The sequence below is a fragment of the Hakea prostrata genome, chromosome 4, assembly GCF_041222555.1.
Source record: "Hakea prostrata isolate BN-2017 chromosome 4, UWA_Hpros_2, whole genome shotgun sequence".
Lineage (NCBI taxonomy): Eukaryota > Viridiplantae > Streptophyta > Magnoliopsida > Proteales > Proteaceae > Hakea > Hakea prostrata.
This window is the reverse complement of record NC_142603.1, coordinates 22,561,234-22,588,325: the sequence shown is the minus strand read 5'-3', so window position 1 is coordinate 22,588,325 and position 27,092 is coordinate 22,561,234. Positions and strand designations below refer to the sequence as shown.

The window sequence follows — 27,092 nt, the reverse complement described above, 5'->3', positions numbered from 1 at the left end:
CATCTCGGTTCAATGGAGGAACTAAGAGATTATTTTCAATCAAAACCATTTTGGCCATGAGGTTACGGACCTCCCAATTTGTAGGTCACAGGCAATTACTTGTAGCCTATATCTAGTCCCCATACATTGCTGAGCATAGTTCACCACAAATATTATTATTGATTCCTTCAAACATTGGAATTCCCTCTCTATCCATTTGGATTCACAACACACAATTCTTGTATTTGTGACCAAACATACCACAAAAATAATAAATTGCTACCCACAAAACACAATGAAGCGGTAAAAAAAATTCTTATTCTAGGCTTAATGGGAATTCTAATTGATCTTGATGGGCGTATAGCCAGAGGCCTCCCTAAATCTCCCAATGCTAGATAAGGTTGAACTGATATGAAAGTACCTAGGTTGTTTCTAATGAACATTGCAACTTTAGTGTTGTACATCACTGGGAGAGGTTTTGAGCTTGAATCCATATCTCGTAAATATCAAAAAATACCTATCCATTGGAATACGTTGTTCCCACCTCTGAATAATCATTAAATGGCTTTTGATTCACCAAGGACCGCCATGAACTGCTCTCTGAATTTCTACTTGATTCAGTAACTGTATGAGGAAAACGTGTTTGCCTACCTTGTACACAGCTAGATCCCTTGGTAATTCCCAAGCATTAGTTAAAGACTATGGAACAGAGGACGCCGTTCCTCTTTTGGAGGTGATAACCTTTTTGATGACATCCAGAGGTGGAATTAGGGGTGTCAAAACCTAACCCGAACCGTTAAAACCGGACCGAACCGGCCCGCTATAGTCCGAACCGGCCCAAACCAAAGCTTAAAATGGGCTTTGTTTGGGCTAAACAACCTCAGCCCGCAATGGTTTGGGCTGGGCCGAGCCAGCCCGTTTGGCCCGAAACCACCGAACCCGAACCAGCCCATTAAACCCGTTATAAAGAAATAAAATAAAATAAATTTAAATGTAAAAGACAAGAAAACCCCCCAAGTGTTCATTTGTTTTCCTTTATTATTTTGATTTGGAATATGCAAACAACAAGCTTGTTAAAGCCTTCCCCATTTGGAAGATGGGCTTAGTAAATATTTAGCAAATGTATTATCAATTGAAAATCTTTTAATGTTTTATTTTGATCTATTTTTACAAGTGTCAAGAAGGAGGAGGAAAATAAGCAGAGACAACCCACTAAAATTCATCATGATGCCAGTTTTTTTTTGTATATTAGTTCTATAAATTTTATAAATGTTTGTAGAAAAATTTTTTTGATTTTAAACACCCAACCCAACCCAATTCTATAAAGTTAAGTGACTTTGAGATAACTTAATGCTTATATATGTTCACATACTCTTGATAAATTTCACATATTAACAATGTACTCAAAACATACCGCTAGTAAAAACGAACCCAAACCGTTAGTAAACCCAATTCTAAACCGTTAGCCCAAACCGTTAGTCAGCCCGAACCCAAACCGATCCGAAACCGTTATTTTCTTAATGGTCCGTGTTTGGGCTAAGTATTTTTCAGCCCAAAACTGTTAGTCCCGGCCCGAAACCGCTCCAACTCAAACCGTTGACACCCCTAGGTGGAATATTTAACAAAGAAATAAAATAATGTGGGTCATCTTTCGGTAATATAATATCAGCTGAAAAAGCTACCCCAGGAAGCAAAGGGTCGCACACTTGAAGTGGATTAGATAGTGGGGTCGCCATTGAAATCTGCAGTGAGAAAACAATAAAGAAAGAAACACTACACAGAGAAGAAACGAGAAAAAGACAAAAAAAATAAAATAAAATAACACTTCGTTAAGTTCAAGAAGTAACAATAGTATATTAATTTCATCCACCTACCACTTGGCAAGATGGATGAGTGCTTCAATGAAAATCAGTAGAAAATTGGGTTCATTCAGCAAACAATTAACAAGCGAAGTATACACAAACAGTTGCAGGCAATGTTCGAAATGTCGATCTATGTCACCGTGCGCCCCCAGCGCCGGCAGGGTCATTCGCGGACATATGGTACAGGGGGAAGTATAGCCACACGGTGAACATGGTTGCAGGTAATTTTAAAAAAAAATAAAATGAAGTGGAGGGAAAGAGACAAAAATGGGGCAAACCCCACACGGGAGAGAAATCCCAAAGTCCAAGATCTTGGATAAAGAACTCGCTTACCAAAAAAAGAGAACTCAGGATCATAAAAAAACCAAACCACACCTAGCTGGTCGTAATGCTAGCAACACTAGAACTAGGCAAAACTTCTGGTAGAAGTCCCATGAAACTCTTCACAGAAGAGAGAAAAACCCTAACGAAACGTGGTTAGTATTGGTAAGAATGACTTTTAAGGGTTTGTTGTGCCTACTTGGCTTTAATGAAAAAAAAAAAAATCTATATATAATTAATCCTCCTCCCTTAAGTTAGTTTTAACCTTATCATACGCTAGCTCTTCCCAGGACAACATGGTGTGACGTATATCTAAAGAATTAATAAGTGAAGGAGACATAAAAAGTAATTCTTTATCATCAAATACTATTTGTGTGTGCAGTGGAAGTTACAAATATTCAAATACTGTAGAGAATAAGAAAATTGTGGCTCAATTGATATAGCAAAAGAGTTCGTCATCTGTCCAAAAATAATATTCTCCATCCATATATATAAAATTGCCCCGTTCTTGTGAGAATAATATTGATAATTATAGTTTAGAAAGAAGTTATTTTCAAAATAAACTCACCATCACTTGATCATAATGGAACAACCATGGGTCTCGCCCACAAACAAAATATTTCAGTGCAAATTAGATGATTAAAAATACAAGAAAATAGGTTAAATTCAATTTGTTCTGGTTACTTGATTTTATTGTTTTTTTCGGATGTACAGACATTTATCTCATTGAACTTTCCTTTCTTCTTAATGGGTTTTCTTACAATGGAGATAGAACATGGTGTAGGCAATGAAATAGAAGATATTAACCAGGCAAAGCATGTTCACTATGACTAGCAAGATCACCAATCTCTTTGCTACTACTAAACTAGTCACAAACTTGTAACCAAGAACCCCTAGAATGGTACCACAAATCATGGAAAAAACAAGATTGATGGTGAAGCCCTGGAAATGAAGCACCTTTCCCTTGATGATCTCTGCAGCTTTTCCCAGAGCTTCCAAGCCGTATAAACCTTCTTCCACCACTGAAATCACCAGTCCAAGACCCCAACTTGCGGCCAAGTCCAGAAAGAGAAGAGATTCCAAAAGGGCAGTCAAAATGCAGGAGACGATCAAGACAAGAAAACCATCAGAAACCACCACAACCACAACCAGGGAAGCCAAGACCAAAAGGGCATAACCAGAACCCAGAAGAAATACATAGAACATAGTCATAACTGGTTGGGTCCATGTTCTTTTGATCATCGAAATAAGATCCTTGAAGATTATTTTCTTCCTAGCTGTGGTCATGGCTGAAGCATAGATTGTAGCAGTCATGGAGAAGAGGGAGATAAAACAAAACCCAATTGTGAAGATGAGCTGAATTGCAGCAATATTTCTGGCGTCTTCTTTGATTTCTTTGAGCAATTTGGTACGTTCAGGGCTTCCGCGTTTTTCTGTGCCCAATAGAAGAACTCTGGTGATAAAATCCATGAGCCGAGGGTACTGGACGTAATGATCAGCCAGCAAGAGAAGCGAGTAAGGAACAAGGGTTAGGACTATGATGGAGAGCATGACCTTCCCATTTCTTGAGATTTTGGATTGTAATCTTCTTAGATCTCTGAGATCACTTTGGAAATTGCCACTGAAGAACGCCGAAGCCATTGAAGAAATGAATGGTGCTATGGGTTTCATCTAATCCTATTTGTATGCCAAAATTTCTGTTATTATATTTTTATCAAAATATTTGTCTCTGAGAAAAAGAAAAATACAGTGGCGTAACTCGGGTGTAAATCCCATGCAAGTAGCCTTCAACCCTGCAAGCTTTCTTTTTCTTTTTCTTTTTTTTTTTTTTTTTTTTTTTTTTGAATGATACTCTTGATATGCTTAAGGTTTTTTATATAAATATTCCTTGAGTTTCTATTAGTATCCTTAATTTCTCTGATATAGTGTAGTTCCTTCTTTTGGGTCTTTTCCTTACCTTGTTTCTGTAAAATAAAAATATAATAATAAATAAAAATTTGATAACTATTTACTACAAGGTAATCGGTGGGAAGACTTGAAAAAAAGTTTCCTATGAGGAAGTATTCTCTCACACACCCTCTCATGCACATGTATGGGCCATGGTCTGCTGAATCGTCACCCAAAGAGACTTTTTATCGAAAGACTTGAAAAAAAATTTCCTATGAAGAAGTATTCTCTTTTTTTTGGATAAAGCAGGAAGTATTCTCTCACACACCCTCTCATGCACATGTATGAGCCATGGTCCGCTGTCTAGTCACCCAAAGAGACTTTGGTCTTATACACATGAATCATAGGATAACAAATGGCATTATCGGAAAGAAAAAAAAAATAATATCACATATTTTGGTTGGAATTGACCAGAACTGATTGTAGAAAACCTTAAATCAATCTTAATTAAACAATTTCTTATTGGGTCAGCTTCAGTTAGGAGTATTAGGGAGTTGGTGAAAAGTATTCATTGCAAACCAACCAAAGAGTTGTACAACACTATTCTTGTTTCTTGTGATTTTCTACACTTTTGGAATAGAAAAAGTCCAAATCATATATGTATAATTTGGTCTATTATTATTATTATTATTATTTTTTAAATAAACCGGTAGTACTTTGTTTTGCGTTACCACCAAAATCTGCTTGTGGGCAGATGCCTCCGACATCAAGTTCACCATACATTTTGTAATGCTCATCAGATCAAAATACTTAAACAAGGAGGCAAATCATAGTGTCACCTCATATGTTTCTTCTTTTTTTTTTGGGGGTTTAACAAACATAGAGCATTGCGTTTTGGGTACATATATGAATGTTTGCTATAAGTGGTCATCCACTCTTTCTCATTCGATCCATTACATTTAAATTTTGGGTTGTTAAATCAGTCTTTTATATTCTTGTGTGTACACGCATCTATACCCACACACCTAAGACGTTGGATGAAACTATTAATGGTAAGTTGTGACTTATTTTTCTACCCTAGAAAGTTTAGTTACTGTGTTCACATATATATATATAAATATATATATATATATAAAAAAAAAAAAAAAAAAAAATAAAAGAAAAAAAAAAAAAACAAAACCCCCCATAAATTTTTTCATATATATATATATATATATATATTTCATGGTTAATAAGGTTCAGGGTTGTCTCATTTTCATTTGCAGCTAAAGATTTAAATGAATATGATATTAACATTTAATCATATCAATTCAACAACTCTACTGATTGCATTCTTCTTTTGATGATTTTTTGAAGCTATTGACCACAAGGTAATGTTGTAAGCTTGTAAAGGTCAATTCTCAATTCTGTAACTTTTAGTTTGGAGAAAAAATCTTGGGTATGTTTATAAATATTTTATAAGATTGAGGGAGACAACTAAAGATACATTAGCTAATCGTGGATAGACGAACGTAATCGGAGACTAAACATTTTATGAGAAAAAAAAAGGTAGAGAATCACGAAATGGTTCTCCCCTTCCTTTGCATCTTTATTTGTGGAGTTGAATTAATATTGGTTCTGATGGTCTCTTTTCTTTCTTTGTGGGTTCCTTATTAATCTTTAAGCGGTTGAGAACTAACTGCAATTGGGAGAACAATTGATGAAAATAGGGTTGTTAAGGCAACCTAGAGGGGGGTGAATAGGTTGCAACTAGTAGAATTGCCAAAATTTTCAGTTTTGTTTGCAAATTTAAGATGAATTGTAAATTTTAATGTAATAAAAAAGTGAAATCAACCACAACACAGGAACTTATAGTGGTTTGACTTTACAAGTCTACGTCCACTCCTCTCTTGGCCTCAAGAGAGATTTTCATTAGCGATTCTTTTTCAATGCAATGGGTAGAGATCAAACATTTACAGTCTATGTTCAATAGAGTAAGAGCACCCTTTACAATCTTTGTTCTAAATAGGTCAAGAACACCTTTTACAATCTTTATTTATCTTAGGGCAAGAGCACCCTCTTCAATCTTCATTCACGGGCAAGAGCACCCAAGCAATCTTTGTTCACGGGCAAGAGCACCTAAGTAATCTTTGTTCATGAGCAAGAGCACCCAAAATCATTTATAGTCTACCTAGACTTATAATTGAAGACAAGCAATAGACAAGAGAAGGACGTTATTAACAAGAGATGTGACATTTTACCTCTTGTGTGAGTGTAATGCAATGAGAATCTATACTCAAATGGAAATGAATACACCACCAACGCCTTCAATCACCTCAAGCTTGGTTTCCACAAGCTTTATTAACACCTTGATATGTTCTTCAAGGTTGGGTGAGGATGAGAGGCAAAACCCAATTGATTTCTTGTAATTTGAGAGCTTGAAAGTATTTGGGGAGTAGCTGATCAATTGGTGAGGTTCAAGCCCTCAAATGGGGTGAATTTGGCTTCTATAGATGGGTTTCAAGTGCCTTAGCCCAACCCCCAACGGATAGAAAATGGAAAATTTTTAGCCCAAACGGATATCAGTCTGACCAGAAGGATGTCCGTCTCAGATGGAGCTCCGTCTGACCAGATGAAAATTCCATCTGAGCTTCTGTGATCAGAAAGACGTCTATCTAGGGCCAAACGGAGCTTCGTCTAAAGCACAAAATGCCTATTATAGGGAAACATAGGGACTTAAAAGGGTTTTAGGGATTTCTAGCCAACCCTAATCCTCTTACTCTCTCCAAACATGTCCTAAGTTAGTCTAATGACATGATATGTGTACAATCGACTACAATTACATATGAGTATACATGAACTGACTTAAGTACTAATTTGCTAAGTCTTCTTATTGGAGCTTGAGCTAAGGATCATTGATGATCTTGAGTCTTCTTGCACTTCATTTTTCATGCTCATCCTGACTTAGACTTTATGTCCATCTTGGCTTGGTTTTGGCCTTGACTTGGATTTAGGCATTTGGCATTGAGTTGGATTTGGTTCACTTGCTCTCATGTAAACACAACTCAATACAACCATTAGTAATTTATATTTGCTATCATCAAAACAAATGGATGTTGTTGTGGCAATGCTAACATAGCATTTGCCAACAATTGCATAATGATCAAGGCTTTGGTCCAACTTTCTCTGATATTTTCTTTTCATTTGTGAATGGGATAAGAAAGGAATACAGAAAGGGAATCAAAAATAAAAAAATGATGATGTTAAACCATCGATCTCATGCTTGGTATTTATTTTTCCTTTTAGATTGTTTGTTTTTAAGAAAGAAGATGACAAAATAGTTAACAAGATGCTATCTACTTTGTTGGAAGATGTTTAAAACTTAGTTGTGTAATATTATTTTAATATAATTATTTATTTATTTATTATTTTTCCCTTCTATTCTCCAAAATGTAGTCCCACATTGGATAGTGAGGAAATGATTATTTAGTTTATATGTAAAAAGTACCTATGTTATTTACCTTTGTGGTTTGGGACTATACCCAAGCAATACAACTTGAACCCAATTTGAACCCTAGTCTGATTGAGCAATGGATACACTTAAAATATGCCATACCCAATTTGAACCCTAGTCTGATTGAGCAATGGATACACTTAAAATATGCCATATTCTCGAGCTCCTTGTTGCTTGTAGGCACTTGATTTGATATATCCTCCTTTAATTTATCTCCGATTGTGACAAGGGATCTATATCTTCCATTGTGACACGTGGCTACTAATTATCTGAGTCTAATAAATTCCTAAAGTTAAGCCTCAAGGAAAGAGAAGAGACAAAATTATGAGAAATTTGAGGGATTCATTAGATTCTCAATTCTTAGTTGGGTTTTAATTGTGATCGCTAGATAATTAACTATCACGTGTACCAATCCTAGATATGAATTGCAGAGAATTGCATGAAATGAGAATTGTAGAGAATGTGATGAATCCCACCTAAAGTAACCTTTTTGGGTTGTAACAATGAAGGTTGGGACTGGCTGATCTTGGAGGTGAAAATGCACTTGGAACTCGTGTTGCACAGTTCATGGCATTTATTTATTTTAGTAAGAATTTAGGGCATTTAAATACCTTAAAGAAAGTGGTATTTTTCAGCGTTAAATTTGTAATCACAACAGTCTTAAAGTCTTCTATAACAAATATTTATTAAATTTTAAACTTTACAACAAACTTTTGAGTTTGAATTCCTATATTGCAGCATGGAGAAGTCTGAGTTGAAACTCTACAATAGATGGAATCCATATAAATTTGTTGCTTCTGAATCTGCACTGGTCTTGAGCTGACCCTAAACCAGATGTATGTACACAAAATGAACCGTAAGAGTGGGCTGCCTCTATGGACGGGAAGCCACCTCAAACGATTTAATCAGATTCTGGATCACACAATTCCTTATATTAAAGAGTTAGAACTCAAAGAACATTCAATGCTAAGAGTTATTGCAAGAGAGTTAATGTGTTTTTTCTCACTTGGTCTTCAATCTTTCTTTTATCTATTACCTTTATACTTAGGATCTATGATGTCCTCATGGAGAAGATTCTCTGCTCCATCAGATTAGCATATGCCCAATGACAAGCCAAGATAAACTTTAATGCCTAACTTGCTAGAGAATTCAAAACCCAAATCTTCTTGAAGAAGTTAAAGGTGTAATACACATGGTTTAAGATTTTATAAGAAATATCTTCCCACATAATCCCTTGATTTGACGTGCAATTAATATGGATAAATATCTTGGCGATTGATGTTAAATACTCAAGTAGTGGAGAAAAGCATTAAATGCCGAATTTAATGCTTTGACGCATCTTGATCCAGGCTCCAACTGTCTTCCACTGTTCTCCCGAGAAGTAACAACATCTTTTGGACGTCCATTCTATAATGTGCCAATGCACATATGACACTTATCGTAAAGTTGATCTCCTTGAAATGTAACTTTTCGGAATGTATCAAATGGTTCACATAAACCACTCATACTGAATTGTACGGTCCACCCCGATTCGTTAGCCTGAGAAATTATAGCATAATAAAAGGAACTAGAGTCTGCCGGAGTATGGTCAATCACAAAATCCCATCTTATGTAGGGACCATATATCATGAGAAGTTTTGAGATGATTTACTGTCATTCTTTATGGCCGACCAATCTCTCATTTTGAATGAGATAAGAAGCAAGTTAGCGTGCACGGCAATTCAAGAGAATACTTTGATCAAGAGTGCCTTTTATGGGTTCGTTGTGCCTGCTTTGTTTTAATCAAAAAAAGGGAAAAAAACTCTTTACCCAAAACAAAAAATACTCTATATATAACTAATTTCTTTCCCTTAAAGTTTGTTTAACCTTCTCAAACGCTCTTCCCAGGGCAACATGGTGTGACGTATATTAGAGAATTAATAAGTGAAGGATACATAAAAAGTAATTTTTCTATCATCATATTATTTGTGTGTGCAGTGGAAGTTCCAAATATTCAAATGCTGTAGAGAAATAAGAAAATTTTGTGTCAATTGATATAGCAAAAGAGTTCCTCATCTGTCCAAAAATAATATTCTGTATCTCTATAAAATTGCACCGATTCTTGTGAGAATAAGTACGCTAATTATAGTTTCGAAAGAAGCTATTTTCAAAAGAAACTCACCATCATTTGATCGTAATGGAACAACCATGGGTCTCGCCCTCATACAAAATATTTCAGTGCAAATTAGATGATTAAAAATACAAGAAAATAGGTTAAATTCAATTTGTTCTGGTTAATTGATTTTATTTTTTTTTCGGATGTACAGACATTTATCTCATTGAACTTTCCTTTCTTCTTGATGGGTTTTCTTACAATGGAGATAGAACATGGTGTAGGCAATGAAATAGAAGATATAAGATATTAACCAGGGAAAGCATGTTCACTATGACTAGCAAGATCACCAATCTCTTTGCTACTAGTAAACTAGTCACAAACTTGTAACCAAGAACCCCTAGAATGGTACCACAAATCATGGAAAAAGCAAGATTGATGATGAAGCCCTGGAAATGAAGCACCTTTCCCTTGATGATCTCTGCAGCTCTTCCCAGAGCTTCCAAGCCATAGGAACCTTCTTCCACCACTGAAATCACCAGTCCAAGACCCCAATTCGCGGCCAAGTCCAGAAAGAGAAGAAAATCCAAAAGGGCAGTCAAAATGCAAGAGACGGTCAAGACAAGAAAACCATCGGAAACCACCACAACCACACCCAGGGAAGCCAAGACCAAAATGGGCATAACCAGAACCCAGAAGAAATACATAGAACATAGTCATAACTGGTTGTGTCCATGTTCTTATGATCATCGAAATAAGATCCTCGAAGGTTATTTTCTTCCTAGCTGCGGTCATGGCTGAAGCATGGATTGTAGCAGTCAATCGGAGAAGAGGGAGATAAAACAAAACCCAATTGTGAAGATGAGCTGAATTGCAGCAATATTTCTGGCGTCTTCTTTGATTTCTTTGAGCAATTTGGTACGTTCAGGGCTTCTGCGTTTTTCTAGCCCAATAGAAGAACTCTGGTGATAAAATCCATGAGCCAAGGTATCGAACGTAATGATCAGCCAGCAAGAGAACAGAGTAAGGAACAAGGGTAAGGATTATGATGGTGAGCATGACTGTTGGGGTAATTGTATTACAAATTCTTCAAACATATAAAAGTGAAATTGCAATACAATTGAGAGATGAAGATCTTTAGCAAATTTGAAGAGCTTCCCCGGTGATTGATGAACTCTGATGATCACATTGTGCCCCCGGTTCTTCGCACCCCCCCCTCCAAGATAAAGCAACCTCCAACTAGAAGATGAGGTAGTTCTTCTAGTCCCTTAAAGAAGCCAAAAGCTAGATCACAACACTTAGACAACTCAAGAAAGAAATGAACTTTGTAAAACAAATAATGTGAGTGAGGAGAGTCACAATAGCACACAATATGCAAGGAAGGGTTGGGTTTTATGGCCCAAACCACACCTCCCCACAAGGGGAAAATCAATTCTCTACTAATGGAGAATCAATGGTTTGTCCCTCCTCCACTAATGTGAAAAAACCCCCTGCCCCAACCCCCCCACTACTTGGGGGTCTCTCATATTCACTTCTTTGGAATGAATGGCTTTAACCCATTCAAAGACCTTCCCCTCTTGGCCAATGAATGTGTGTCATGAAGTTAAAATGAGATAATAAAGGTCCAAGAGTTAGAATTTGAGCGGTATTCCACCATTCAAGTTAGCCCATCTCATCACCATGATCAAGACCTTTAAGACCCATGACCAATGTCATGAAGAGCCTCATAACCAAAGTCATGAAGGGCCTCCTTTAACCAAGGTCATGAAGGGCCTCCTTTACTCATGGTGCCTCATTACCACCCTTACCTCATGGTGCCTCATTATCACCTTTACCTCAAGGGTCCCACACACAAACAAAACAATTAAATAAAAGAAATGCATAAACTAATTTTGAAACTTAATATATAGATAATATAGATTTTAATAAAAAACCTAACAATGACCTTCCCATTTCTTGAGATTTTGGATTGAAATCTTCTTAGAACTCTGAGATCACATTGGAAATAGCCACCGAAAACACCGGCTCCATTCATGGAATGCTTGATGTAAGGCTGGTTTTTTGAAATTATATTCTTGTTTTTTTCCTTATTTCTCTATCTTTAAATGTGAAATACCACTATTTGGCCCCCTCTAAAAATTAAAAATAAAAATTTAAGATAAAGATGATGGGTACAAATGTCATTCATAATCTTGATCTAATGATTATCATTAAATCCCTAGTTTTAAGTATTAAAAGGTTAAATTCTAATTAAAAACTATTCATGATCCATGAATTTCTCCTTATATATTCTCTCCTGTTTCCATTTCTATTTATTCTTTCATGAATCTCCTCTTTTATTCCTATTTCTTCTCTTTTTTTTTTTTTTTTTTTTTTTTTTTTTCACGTCTCACAAAATATTGAAGTAGTTAGCAAACTTTGGAATTTTCCTAAATCTTCTCCACATCACGTATTCACTCTCTTTTTTTTTCAAATTATTCCTTTCTCTCTCTCTCACTCACAAATTTTCTATTAATTTACCTAATTTTTAATGTAGACTCTACATTAAAATATAATAATATATTTTGAGATGGGACCTACAGTGGGTCCCACATTGGCCCACATACATTGCCCCCCCCCCCAATGTTCAATCCTGGCTCCGCCCTTGGCTGTATGGGCTTCACTAATCCTACTTTCATGCCAAAATTTCTGTTATTATATTTTTATCAAAATAATAGTCTCTCCGAAAAAGAAATAAACAATGGCCTAATTCGGGTGTAAACTATATTCCTTATTTAATGAAGTACCTTCCTCATCAACCTTCACCTTTTTCTTCATGTTAATGACTAAAATGGTCATTCTATATCTCCCGGTCTGAACCAGCATTTGTACGATCCGACCAGGTACGATACCTAGTAAGTTCGACCAGGCAGTTTGTGGTAGGACCAACCATAGTGATAAACAGCATCCGCCTAGTAGGATGACGAAACCTCACAAGGGTAGAGTCCTACCGTCCAACAACTAAAAAAGAGTGCCAGTTAGGTAAAAGAACTCTCCTATAGCAACTCATATTAGAGTCATATTCCGAATATAACTCCATTACCATACACTATATAAACACCTCCGGTAAACACTATGGGGTTGGTATTCATATTCTATGTGATCAATTACTTGAATTCTCTATTGAATAGTTGAGATCATATCATTGGTACTGACTTGCTCGTCGGAGACGTACCTCGACCCTCCAAGGTCGAGCTCGTATTTTGCAGGTTCATGACATGGAAGGACGAGCGAGATTCTGTATCAACAATTGGAGCCGTCTGTGGGAATTGCATCGAAAAGTCATGGGACGACCAAAATCGAAGATCGTGATCGAGAAGGAGGTTGGGGATGATGTTTCAAAGGGAGATCTTCCACCTAAAATTCCGGAAAACCCCGACCAAGGGGAGAAAGATCCTGAATAGGTGGAGAAAGACCCCGAAAAGGAGGAGAAAAACTCCAAACACTCGCGGCAAGGAACATTGGCAAATCAGGTGGAGGTACTCCAGAAGGGACAAATAGAGCATCGGAAGGAGATATCCTCCCTGAATGAACTAATCAGGATGGCCATGTGTCATATAATTGCCCTGACTGCAGAACCTAAAGAAACTTAGAAAGTACTGGAGAGAAGCAAGAGTAACCTCTTGATCATTCCCGATCAAAAGCCTTGACCATCTCAAGCAAATGGACAGAAGTTAAAAGAAAAGGTAGGCGAGAAGTCCCGTGCATCTGAGAAAGAAATTCCAAGTAAGGATCCTCTGATCAACGAAGATAACGACCAAGGTAGCAGCAACAATCCGCTCAAAGAACCAAAAGACAAAAGTAGCGTGCCCGGATCGAGCAAGCGAGAGGAGCGCATGAGCAAACAAATCAAATAATTAGATGAGAAGCTAAAGAAGTTAAAGGACCAAAACAAAGATGAGCTATATGCTTTTCTAAAGGAGGATCCTTTCATCCAAGCTATCTCTGAGGCGGAAATACCAAAAAGCTTCAAATGCCCTACTTTTACGTTGTTCGACGGATCGTGATATCCAAAACATCACATCACTCGTTACAAGTCGACCATGTCAATCTATAAGCATAACGAGGTAGCCATGTGCCAAAGTTTCGCCGCCTCTCTAACCGGTTCAGCATTGGATTGGTTCTTGGCGCTACCAAGCGGCTCGATTAAGAGTTTCGATCAGTTAGGTCGAGTATTCGTATTACGCTTCCAGAGCGGGGTTGGAATGAAGAAAAAAGAGGATACTTTGTTTGCTATAAAACAAGATCGGACAGAGTTTATACGAGTTTTTCTTCAATGATTCAACAACCATACCATGCAGATTGAAAGCATGGACGAAAAAATTGCTTTCCATGCATTGTACCAAGGAATTACTCATGAAGGATTGCTAGAGCGACTCTATGCCGAAAACATATTCAGAACTGAACAAAAGATGCCATAAACAAGCGGAAATTTCGGAAACCCTAGAGTCTCGAAAGAGAGAGCCTAGGCCGAAAGAAGGAACAGTTGTGAACGAGCACCTCCAACCAGGATGCTAGGGATAAGCTCGACCAGGAATGGTCGAGCAGAACCCCCAAAAACTCAAGAGATTCATAATCTCCCACTAAATGCAAGGATATCAGAAATCTTGACGCAAATCAAAGGTCAAGGGCTTCTGAAGTGGCCGGATAAAATTCGAGCACCACCGGGAAAACGTGATAAGCAAAAATATTGTGAATATCATAAGGATCACGATCATTGGATGGACGATTGCAAAAATCTGAAGATGGAGATCGAAAATCTAATTTCTCGAGGACACTTGAAGAGATTCATACAATCTAAACAGGAAGGACAACCACAAGACAAACCGACCCTAAAGAGAGAAAGGTCGGACTATAAGGAAGAAAGAAGAAGTCCGGCCAAGCACCGACCTGAGGCGGATGAAGGTCAGAGAAAAAGAAGTCTAGTATATATTGTATTTGGTGGTCCAGCTAAAGAATCAAGTTGACAAACAAAGAGAAAAGTACGATATATTGGGAATACTGAAACCAATAAAAATATATCTACTGAGCCAATTACTTTTTCTTCCAAGGATCTACGGGACATCACAACCCCTCATGATGATGCCTTAGTAGTCAAAGTTCTCCTAGAAGGAACAGAAGTCCATAGAGTTCTAGTGGATACTGGATCATCAGCGGACATATTGTCATGGAGGCTTTCAAAAAGATGAAGTTGAAAGAGAATATGCTCGTTCCATGCGAAACCCAGCTTTACGGTTTCACAGGATCATCCACCCGAGCAGAAGGTATGATTCGATTAGAGCTACGGATTGGAGAGCACCCAAGAGATAGGATCATACAAACCAATTTTATCGTTGTACGAGATTTGTCGGCATATAATGCTATCATAGGACGACCAACTCTCTGTGCACTCAAAGCAATGGTCTCCTCACTACACATGAAGATGAAATTCCGGACCACGAAGGGAATTGGAGAATGTCTGGCCGACCAGAAAAGTAACTGGCAAAGTTACAACAACTACATGCGAAAGAAGAGAAGGACAAACTCAACCATGACTATCGAAGTCAGGGACGATCGCGATGAAGAAACTTTGCAAAGGGCCGAACCCGTGGAAGAGCTAGAAAGAATCCACCTAAATCCCGACCATGAAGAACAAGGCACCATGATCGGTGCCGAACAAGAAGCAAACTTCAAATCATAGCTTACCGAGTTTCTAAAGAAAAAATTCTGATGTATTCGCTTGGTCGGCTGAAGACATGCCAGGGATTGACAGGGAGGTTGCCGAGCATAAACTTTGTATCGATCCACAGGCAATTCCGGTGGTTCAAAAAAGAAGAAATTTTGCCATTGAAAAGCATGAAGCCATTCGAACTGAAGTACAAAAGCTAAGACAGTCGGCTTCATAAAGCGCACAAACCACCCGAAGTGGCTGGCTAACGTGGTGATGGTCAAAAAAGCAAACGGGAAGTGGCGGATGTGTACTGATTACACAGACCTCAACAAAGCTTGCCCGAAGGATCACTATCCACTTCCACGGATCGATCTTCTCATAGATGCAACGGCCGAGCATGAAATGCTCAGTTTCATGGATGCATATTCAGGATATAATCAGATCCTCATGCACCATGAAGATGAAAAACATACAGCATTCATGACTGACAGGGACAACTATTACTATAAAGTAATGCTTTTTGGTCTAAAGAATGCAGGAGCAACATATCAAAGGGCGGTAAATAAAATCTTCACACATCAAATTGGCCGGAACATGGAGGTATATGTGGATGACATGTTGGTAAAAAGCATATCAAAGAAAGATCATCTGACTGACCTAGCAGAAGTATTCAAAGTGCTTCGAAAATACAAGATGAAGCTTAACCCTGAAAAGTGCGCTTTCGGGGTGTCTTTTGAAAAATTCCTCGGATTCATGGTGTCTTAAAGAGGAATCGAAGCCAATCCTGAGAAAGTCAAAGCAATCTTGGACATGAAAGCACCCAGAACCATCAAAGAAGTTCAATGCTTGACTGGTCGGGTGGTAGTGCTGAACAGATTCATTTCAAGATCACGGGAGAAGTGCTTGCCATTCTTCAAAGCTTTAAAGCAGGTAGCCAATCAAAAAGGCAACATTTGGAATGACGAGTGTCAAGGAGCATTTGAAGAACTAAAAGAGAAACTATCCCAACCACCTTTGCTCATGATGCCGACCAGCAAGAAGGAGCTACAACTATATTTAGCCGCTTCATCAATGGCGGTTAGTGCGGTTCTTGTACAAGAAGAAGATAATATACAACAACATGTCTATTACATCAATCATGTTCTAAATGACGCCGAGACTCGCTATCCAGAAGTGGACAAACAAGCTCTGGCACTAGTTGTAGTGGCCAGGAAGCTCCATCCATATTTCCAATCTCGTCCCATTACGGTGATGACAAATTTACCACTCAAAAAGATCCTTCACCTACCAGACCTAGCCGGAAGAATGGTGACATGGGCGGTAGAATCAAGTGAGCATCAAATAGAATTCAAGCCCCGACCAAGCATCAAAGCTCAATCCCTAGCATACTTCATTGTTGAAATAAAAGAAACAGGCCAAAATGAGGACAAGCAAGGGGAAGAATCAATCAAAAGATGGACTTTGTTCGTGGATGGATCGAGCAATTCGTAGGGAAGCGGAGCAGGACTATTGATGAAAAGTCCAGGGGGATTTGAAATAAAATATGCCCTTCGTTTCAAGTTTAAAGCATCCAACAATGAGGCTGAATATGAGGCCATGTTAGCAGGACTCAGAATGGCCAAAGCTCTAGGCATTCAACATCTAGAAATTAAAAGTGACTCACAGCTGATAGTTAATCAGGTGAAGGGAGTCTATGAAGCCAATGAAAGAAGAATGGAAAAATATCTAAACCTGGTCAACAAGTACAAACAGTACTTTAAAGAGTTAGAGATAACTCAAGTTACAAGAGTTAGAGACCAGGCACACGCAAAGGTCTCCCACATCCCCGCAGTTCCTTTGACATCAATTCTATCCCCAATACCTTTCGCAAGATGGGGAATAGACTTGGTAGGGAAATTACCTAAAGCATCGAGAGGTAGAGAATACTTGGTAGTAGCAGTAGACTATTTTACAAAGTGGGTAGAAGCTGAACCCCTTGCAACTATCAACACCGAGCAGATGAAACGCTTTGTCAAGCATAACATATCATACAGATATGGAGTTCCAAAAATATTAGTAACCGACCATGGAAAACAATTTGAGAATGCAGCTTTCTCAACATTTTGCAAAGAACAATGGATCGAGCACAGATTTTCCTCAGTAGCATATCCCCAAAGTAACGGTCAAGTTGAGGTTACTAATAGGACCATGCTCGATGGGCTCAAGAAGAGGCTCGACCAGCTCAAAGGGAGATGGGTAGACGAACTACCTAGTGTACTGTGGTTATACCGAACAACTCCCAGGACGACCACTAGAGAATCACCATTCCGACTAGCCTATGGAGCAGAGGCTAGAGTCCCAGTAGAAATCCAAATTGGATCACTTCGGGAAATAGAATTCGAAGAAGAGGCAAACATCGAAGGAATGCGAACCAATTTGGATTTGATTGACGAGGTAAGAGACAAAGCCCAATTCCGACTTGAAGAATATCAGCGAAGGATAGCGACATATTATAATGCCAAGGTTCGGAATGAACAATACTTACCCGGTGAACTGGTGCTTCGCCAAACGGCTGCTTCAGATCCAACCAATCAAGGGAAATTATCCCCAAATTGGGAGGGACCATACATAGTCATTCGCCAAGTCGCCCCTAGAGCATATCATTTACAAGATCCGGAACGAGCGAAAAGATCCCTCGATCATAGAATTCAAACAATCTCCGAAAATACTATCAATAAGCATAGTCTCCGAGAATGTCGCAAACACGACAAATTTTGTTATTTACTTCAGTCTTGCTATTTATTTCAATATGTAAGCACCATGGGAGATTCATAATCTCAAGGCTTCGAAATTTTTTTTATATATATTTATATATAGACATTCGTACAAGTTAATACTCTACTTCAACAGAAAAGACCTGAAACTCTCGGGCAAAAAAGACCTGAAACTCTCAGGCAGAAAAGACCTGAAACTCTCAGGCAGAAAAGACCTGAAACTCTCAGGCAAAAAAGACCTGAAACTCTCAGGCAAAAAAGACCTGAAACTCTTAGGGAGAAAAGACCTAAAACTCTCAGGCAGAAAAGACCTGAAATTCTCAGGCAGAAAAAGACCTGAGATTCCTAGGAAAGCCCTACATATCTTAAGGCATAAAAGACCTAAGATACTACTTAGGCAGAAAAGACCTACACTCAATAGGCAATAAAGACCTAAAATTCCTTAGGCACAAAAACTTCAAAGTCATACCAAGTTATCATGCCCGGGAGGTAGGGGTTATGAACGAGCAATTGTTGACGAACAACTACTTAGTCCATGACCGAGCAAACCTTACTATACCGAACAGCATGGCTTGGAATGATAGAAATACAAATGCATGCCATGAACGAATAGACCCTACCATACCGAACAATGGAATCCCACCAACCAAGTATACTTGGTACAAAGGAGGGAAATATGCCGAACTATGGAATCCCACCGACCAAGTATACTTGGTACAAAGAAAGGAAATATGCTGAACAATGGTATCCCACCAACCAAGTATACTTGGTACAAAGAAGGGAAATATGCTGAACAATGGTATCCCATTGACCAAGTATACTTGGTACAAAGGAGGAAAAAATACCATTGACGAACAAAGGTCTACCACATGCAAAATAAACTATGATAAATAAGGAATATCACTTACAAAATTATCATAGTTTAAAAACTGTTAATAACAGCAACAAAAAAGGTTGATCAAAATAAGAAGAAACTACTCGGCAACTACAGCATCCGAATCTCTATGGTCGGTGGGTTCAGTGGTTGTCGAAGTACCGGCTTCATCTTCTTCCTCAGGGGCCGGCTCCCAGTCGGAATCAAGAAAATCCTGAACAGTCCACGTCCTTTGGTAAACCAAATGACTCCTTGCCTACCGCCCAAGCAAGCCGGAGGAATCTTCAAATCATCGTATATGCTCGGATCGACATATTTCTCGAACTTATGGAGGTCAAGATCCACTCCCCAATGATGGATGCTGCCCCGCCTATCTAAACCGGGGGCCCCTTTGCACATTGTTGGCCCCCTTGTCCGCCCCTACGGTTCTTCTGGCGCTTCTTGGGTCGCAATGGGCCGGAGCTGGCGTTTGTCGGTCGGATCTTTGCGTTTCTCACTTCTCGCTCGGTGGCGCTCAATCTTGCTTTCCGTCCTGGTTGTTCTCCTTTGCTCGGTTTTTCTCGAACTTATGGAGGTCAAGATCTCTGAACGATCAAGTTTTCCACCTTAAGACTCAAATCTTTGACCTTGTCCTCCAACATATGAATAGTGACACATCTCGCCAGGCAACTTCCAAATTTCCAGCCCATGTTTGTGTCAAAGCACACACCAACCTAAAGGATAAAGAGTTAGTCCAAAGGCCAATAATTAAGAGAAAATGAAAAGGTTGTTCGGGAAGCAGCACACCTCGTCATCATATCTTGCGTACGAGAAGAACCAACATCCAATAAAAACTTCTGATCGGCAGGAAGAGTCACTCCCGGCAACCACTCTTTTGCCACTTCAGTCCCATCCTTTTGATTGCTTAAAACATGTGAAGAAGAATTGAGTGACCAAGAAGGCATGAAGATCGAGGAAGGGACTGTTGCAAGATCGGGATTGGGAGTAGAGGACTCTCCTCGGATGAGCCAGCAATGAAGGACATGGGAGCTTTCTTCTTGCTCGCTCGAGGAGGAAGTTTGGAACCACAGTGAGGTCTCTTTGGAGCCGTAGAGACAGAACTCTGCTTACCCCTAGTACGACTCCTATCAAGTTTAGTCGGTACTCTCTCCTCGGCCTCAGAGGCATCCGCCTCGGTAGCCTCAGCAACATTACGATTGAGCCTCACTGCACAAAAAGTATATCTATACTGTTAATCCCGGACAAGGTCACATAATCTATAAACAAAGGGAATATAAGTACCACTCACCGGGAAGGAATCCCCAATGACGTAGAATATTGGGGTATTCCGGACAGTACCCATGAACGGCAAACATGTTTCTATCCTCGGAAGGAAGATGGCAAATCTTTTCCCTAGCACGCTCCTTGGTCCCAGTTAGCGAAGGAAAATCATTTGACCCCTGAAGCGGTCCTCGGACCCAATATATAGGGAAGGAAGGTTTTGAAGGAGGTTGGACAAAGAAATACTTGGGACGCCACCCCCTAGTATTAGACGGAGGGTACCAGTCCCGACGAAATTACCTTCCCAACCACATTGGAAGCTGTACGTTTCGATAAATAAAACCACCCGTCTTGCTCTTGCTTTTTTGTCATAAAAAAATAAAGGAAAAGAGCAAGAGATGGTCGGACATTAACCTTTTTCCCTTGACAAAAGCCCCAAAAGCAAATGACATTCCTCCAATTGTTCAGGATACGAACATCCCAGGACACATACCAAAATGGATACTAATTTCTCTAAAGAGAGGATGGACGGGAAGACAAAAGCCACTCCTCAACGCGTCTTCATAAAGTGCAAACTCCCCGGGCCGAGGAGAATTCGCCCGTTCATCAAGGCTCGAGACACGGATTATATGGTCAAAAGGTATCTCATATTTTTGGCGAAGATACTCTAATCTCCTTCGGTCATGGACGAAGGAAGGAAATCGGGACCCGTAGAGTACGGATCATAGTCAATGTGGTCAAGAGTTAGATCTTTGTTCTTCTCAAGGGTATACTCTTCTAAGGACAGACTATCTTTCCAATGTTGTGTATCGGCCTTAAAATGAGCCACGAGCCCGAGCACTCTTGCCAATTACTAGTGGTCGGGATTCTACATCCCCTTCACCGTCATTACTGGGAGGCTCTCGACCAGATAAAGATTCATGGGTTTCTTTGGTCCTATCATCATTACTATGGTCGGGACCTATCGAGAGCTCGGGTTCATCAGAAGGTTCCTCTTCTAAATCTCTCCTATGTCTCAAGGCCATAGAGCCCTTCCTTACTATTACCATGAAGCTCTATTGGACTACAAAGAAGACTATAAGCAGAAGTGGATAGGAAAGCATAGAAGACAAAACAAGGAGAGCATACACAGAGGCATCAACAGAACAAAGAAACAAAAAAAAAAAAAAATTCAAGTTCTCTATGGAAAAAATACATGGAACACCAAATGGAAGTATACAAGCAATAGAAAAGAAGACTTACTTCTTCAAGAGGATAGTTGGAGGAAACGAAGTGAAAACCCAATTCGAAGGAAGCAAAGCTTGTCAAAGAGAAATGAAGCAGCAACACTTGGAGTCACTCACGCATAGAGTTGCAAAAACCAGAAGCAAAAATGAGGAAGGAGACGACAGTCATCCTTATATATTGGAAAAAGATTCCAATCCAACGACTTTACAAAATTCATGAATGAACAGTGGAGATCCAATCACCCAAAGATCCTCATCTAACGAATAACAGGAGCATCACGTGGATGGTGGGAGATCAACGGTCTCTTCATCATGATGACAAGCATTTAATACGAAGAGACACCAATGACACGTGTCAATCACACACACTTTTCGAGGAGCTTGCTTTGGCTTCCGCGCAAAAAATGACGGCTACTCATGAGTGGGACGGTACAGATTTCCATAAAGAGTGTGTTGGTTGGTTCGACCCTACACCCCATATATGGGAAAAATGTACTCCCTTGAGCCGAACACACAGTTCTCGAACACAATGGACTGGGGGCCTTATGCTAATGACTAAAATGGTCATTCTATATCTCCCGGTCTGAACCAGCAGTTATACGATCCGACCAGGTACGATACCTAGTAAGTTCGACCAGGCGGTTCATGGTAGGACCGACCATAGTGATAAACAACATCCGCCTAGCAGGATGAAAAAACCTCACAAGGGTAGAGTCCTACTGTCCAACAACTAAAGAAAAGTGCCACTTGGTAAAAGAACTCTCCTAAAGAGTTACTCTCCTATAGCAACTCATATTAGAGTCATATTCTGAATATAACTCCATTACCATACACTATATAAACACCTCAGGTAAACACTATGGGGTAGGTATTCATATTCTATATGATCAATTACTTGAATTCTCTATTGAGTAGTTGAGATCATATCATTGGTACTGACTTGCTCGTCGGAGACGTACCTCGACCCCCCAAGGTCAAGCTCATTTTTTGCAAGTTCGTGACAAGGAAGGACGAGCGAGATTCCGTATCAACACTTCAAAACCTGGATTTCAAGTAGTCGATTCATCCTTGGGGCAGCCGAATCCTTGGTAAGCATTTGGAGCTAGAACCATCTAAGAACAGAACTAATATGAAAAAAGATTAGGCACCAACATAATGTCTGCATGGATGAATCAGATCCAGCTATGTTGAGTTGTTAGCTCTAAAATTTACTTTTATGCGGAAAACTATGTCAGCTACTATGCTATCCTTTAGGACTAATAATTGGGTGAAAATGAATCTCTGGTTCTCCTTTTATATTGGGGATGTATGGGTGTTGAAAAAGTTTATATTGAAAGGAATGGAGGACACTCTTGTTCTCTGATTCTCCTCACCAAGCACTTAATTTACATCTGAGATTTGATAATTTGTGATCATTTTACAAAAACAATTATTTTACAGGTAGTATTACTAAATCATTTCTCATTCTAAACCTTTTTTATGTCTCCACCAAATGAATTGATTAGACTCAACAAAGGAATTTTTTTCTCGGTCAATTGAATTCTTACTAAAAAGAAAAATGAGGCACCGGAGTTGGGGATTTTATAAACTGAATTTTTATGTTAGATGGGCATAAATCTGAATACTCAATAGGGAACGGGGCGGTCTTACATCTATGAACCATAGAGATTGCCTTATAGTTTTACCCAATAGTGGTAGTTGATTTGTACTTGTCGATATCTTATTATTTTTTGAACTAATTTTCAAAATCAATGATGGTTGTTTTCTATTTGTAATTCTCATGACAGCTCTATCTTATGAATACATGTTTTTGTTGTTGTTGTAGAATTCGGTCCTTTCCGTACGATCGCTCGAACCTGTACCGGTAAAAACATGCTCGACCGGTGTGGCCGAGTTTTGTCTCCGACGAACAAGTTAGTTCAGAATGAACGGAAAGATTAACATCAATATCTCAATTTTTTGAATAACTCAAGAAAGCCTATCTCATAATGATGAATTTGTAGGTATTTATAAATCTTAGGAGAGGTTACCTTAACCGTAGTAATGGAGTTCGAATATAACTCTATAATTGTTGCTAACTTTCTGGAGAGAGGAATCTTATCTACCAAAAGAGTATTACTTGGATGTAGTTGTTGAGTCTGATCTGGACTTTAAGAGTAATCCTTATCTCCTATCTTTAAGGAGGTTGGATGTGATTCAAAGTGTACACCTTGCTTAGTGCCTTTGTTTTATCCGTGGTCTAACCAAGGTTTGATTAGTCTGGTTGTTCTTTGGTCGACCTAGGTAGGTCTATTATAAAATATCCATAACAGTTGTCTACACTAAATGAAAAACAGTAATTGCATTTTTTTTTCCTAAATGAAAAGTGGGACTATACTTATTGATCATCCTTAATCGATTGCATTTATATTTAAAGAATGTCAAGAGGAAATTCATCTTCTTATATTTTTATGGCTCACAAACCTCATGGGTTTACACTTGCACATTTAAGGTATTGGAGGAAACTGATGATGGCAAGTATATAAGAACTTATTTTTCTATCGAAAGAAGTTATGGAAGTTTTTATACATTCTCAAGATTGATTGAAAATTATTTATATAAACTGTTATTGACCTTGTAGGTTTTTAACGAAGCTAATCTATTCTTGGTTGTAAGGGCTCTAACCAAGATACAGGACTTCCTTTTGGAAGTTCTACAATCGACATGACAGAAGTACAAGCTGCCATAATGCATACATTTTCCATCATTAAAGAATAAGATTTTCAACTTTATGCTGGACGTGTTCTAACAAAGTATTGAAAATATTGAGGCCAGTGGTGGAGTCACGTTGGGGCCGGGAGCCATGGGCCTCCTCGGATTTTTTAAAAAATTTAAAACTCTGCTATATTTTTTCCTTATTTCTCTCACTTCACATGTGAAATATCACTATTTGTCCCCCAAAATTAAAAATAAAAGTTTAAAATAAAGATGATGGGTGTAGGTGTGATTCTTAATCATTATCTAATAATTATTATTAAATACCTAGTTTTAAGGAATAAAAGATTAAATTCTAATTAAAAACTAACTCATGATCCATGAATTTTTTTTTCCTATTTATTTTCTCATTTTTGTTTCATATTTATTCTCTTTTATTTCCTTAATTTTTCTAAACTTTCTGTAGGTATTCACTATCTCTTTCTCAAATTCTTCCTTCTCCCCACTCTCCCCCCCACTATTTCTGCAAGTTTTTTTTCTGAAATAACTTAATTTTCTTTCTCTTTCTCTAATTTTCTTTTATTTTTTTTATTTAATTCTTTGTTCTTTGTTTCTCCTAAAATTTCAATTCTACTAATAGCAATTTTAAATCTCGTTAAAATTCATCTATTGATTTTATTGGGTCATAATCGTTGATTTTTTTTTTAATCCCTAAACTTTCTCCTAAAATTTCAATTCTTATTCATAGAAACTTAAATATTGTTTAAAATTTCAGCCATCAATTTTATCAGATCTAATCATAATCAATTAATTTTATTTTTGAATCCCTAAACTTTCTACTAAAGTTTGCATTCTTACTATTATACTAATAACAATTTAAATTTTAAGTTTTATCAATGGGATGTTTAGAATTTCAGCCATTAATATTAGTAGATCTAATTATAATCATTGAATCTATATATTTATATATATTTTACTTAATTTATGGAAATTGATTGTCCCCATATTTAGTTAATAGACTTCAAGTCTATCTCTTTTCCAAAATTTCTTTCCCACCTTTTTCTTTGATGATTTCTTAGACATCCAAATGAAGGTTTCAAATGCATTGACCGTTGATTCGATTGGTCAAAAGATTTACATCCTTGTTTTTGGATTAGGAAATCTTAATTACCATTTAATTTTCCACATTAAGAATCTTTAGATGTAAAATTTGTGCAAATATATAGCTTTTTTGAAATCTGGATTTCACCCCTTACCCATAAATCTACAAATTCACATTTTTAGTGTAAAAAGGTGAATCTCTAGATTTCATGAATCTAGAGATTTTTACAACCAAATAGGTATAATTTTCAGATTCATGTTAACAAACAGGCCCTTTAAGACATCCAAATGAAGGTTTCAAATGCATTGACTAATTCGATTGGTCAAAAGATTTACGTCCTTGTTTTTGGATTAGGAAATCTTAATTCCCATTTAGTTCTAAACATTAAGAGTCTTTGGATGTAAAATTTGTGCAAATGAGAGTATAAATAACTGAAACCTGTATAGAATTTCAATCATAAAATAGAAGAAGACTAGAAAGATTATATATATTTAGCAGAGCAGCAATGGCAGCAGCTTCAATGGTGTCTTTTCTTTGTGCAATTCTCATCCTCAGTCTGTTAGGAAAAGGTTAGCTTTCATTGTTCTGATTAATTTTATGATTCTTAGATATATTACTGAGTTATTTTTATAAGATGTAGGGATAGATGTTGGTGTAATCAGTCAGGTGACCTCAGTTGTAACCTGAGATCAAGATATTAAAATAGTTTTCCAGCAAAAATTGTTGGGTTAATGCTATGGAGGAAAACCGCATTCACAGACTCTTCTTATGCCGAAGCATGAGACACCAAGTTCGCCCTTTTTTAACGTTTTGAATTTTATTTTGATTTTTTGTTTGATTTTGTTTCTTTGTATCAAAACTACAGGTTTTTGCCAGCCATGTACCATTGATAGTCTTCAAATTTCACAATATGCAACAATGAAGGAGGTTCAAGGGAAAGCTGAGTACAAGGTGACAATAAAAAACAATTGCATTTGCACGCAAGGGAATGTGATATTGAGTAGCCCAGGATTTTCTACTGTGGAGAAACCAGATGCTTCAGTTGTGACTCTGAATAAAGAAAAACTATTGGAACTTACACAGCCCTTGTATGGTTACAAATCGGTTGATTTTAATTATGCATGGGACAAACAATTTTCCTTTAAGCCGGAGAGCTCAACGCCTGCGTGCTCTTAGAATTTGAAGTAGAATATAGGATTGAGTTTGTTAGGGAAAGGAAGGGAAGAATGCATGGCTGTTCTCTTGTTTCTCTATTATGTTTTAATGTTTAAATAAAATAAGAGCTTCTTTTGCAATAAAAATAAAAAGAGTTATATAAGAGCCCGTGTCAACGTAACTGTGAAATTATGTAGGGATTGCAAAAATTTGCTCTTTGAATCTCGTAAGTTCACTTAACCAACCATTGTTTGGGCTGAAAAAAAAGCGTGAACTTGAAGATAGGCCAGAGTCGAATTAGGGTTGAGTGCTTGACGTGGCCTATCTCAATCTGCATTTACCATTGTATAGATTATTTTATTTTTAATTTTTATGATAGATGAAAGGCAATGATATGAAACTATGTATTGTTTTACTATCTTGTTATTAGGGAGTGAACAATGTTTTATTAAGAAAATATTATAATTATTGAAAATAAGTGATAATGTAACTAAGTCTTGGAGAAGGAACTAAAATATTGTATTTTTTTTTTTTTTTTTTTGAAAAACAATAGAAACACCTCTGAGTATTTTTTGAAACAGAAACACTTTTTTTGATAAAATTTGCTTTTGGAAAATTTTGAAATTAGTAATTAAATTTATGAAATTATCCATTGTTATTTTTTTAAAGTGTCAAATTCCATAAATACCCTTACTAAAATTGTCT

General features: G+C 37.8%; 2 protein-coding genes across 2 annotated transcripts; one reads left to right on the top strand and one right to left on the bottom strand.

Annotated features, from left to right (window-relative positions):
• Positions 1 to 2,906: 2,906 nt before the first annotated feature.
• Positions 2,907 to 3,803, bottom strand: LOC149018522 (uncharacterized). The gene has a single exon (XM_089153906.1). The coding sequence runs from the start codon at positions 3,801 to 3,803 to the stop codon at positions 2,907 to 2,909; it is 897 nt and encodes a 298-aa protein (XP_089010032.1).
• Positions 3,804 to 25,737: 21,934 nt separating this feature from the next.
• LOC149018521 (uncharacterized) lies at positions 25,738 to 26,408 on the top strand. The gene is made up of 2 exons (XM_089153904.1): positions 25,738 to 25,801; positions 26,098 to 26,408. The coding sequence occupies exons 1-2, from the start codon at positions 25,738 to 25,740 to the stop codon at positions 26,406 to 26,408; spliced, it is 375 nt and encodes a 124-aa protein (XP_089010030.1).
• The last annotated feature ends 684 nt before the right edge of the window (positions 26,409 to 27,092 follow it).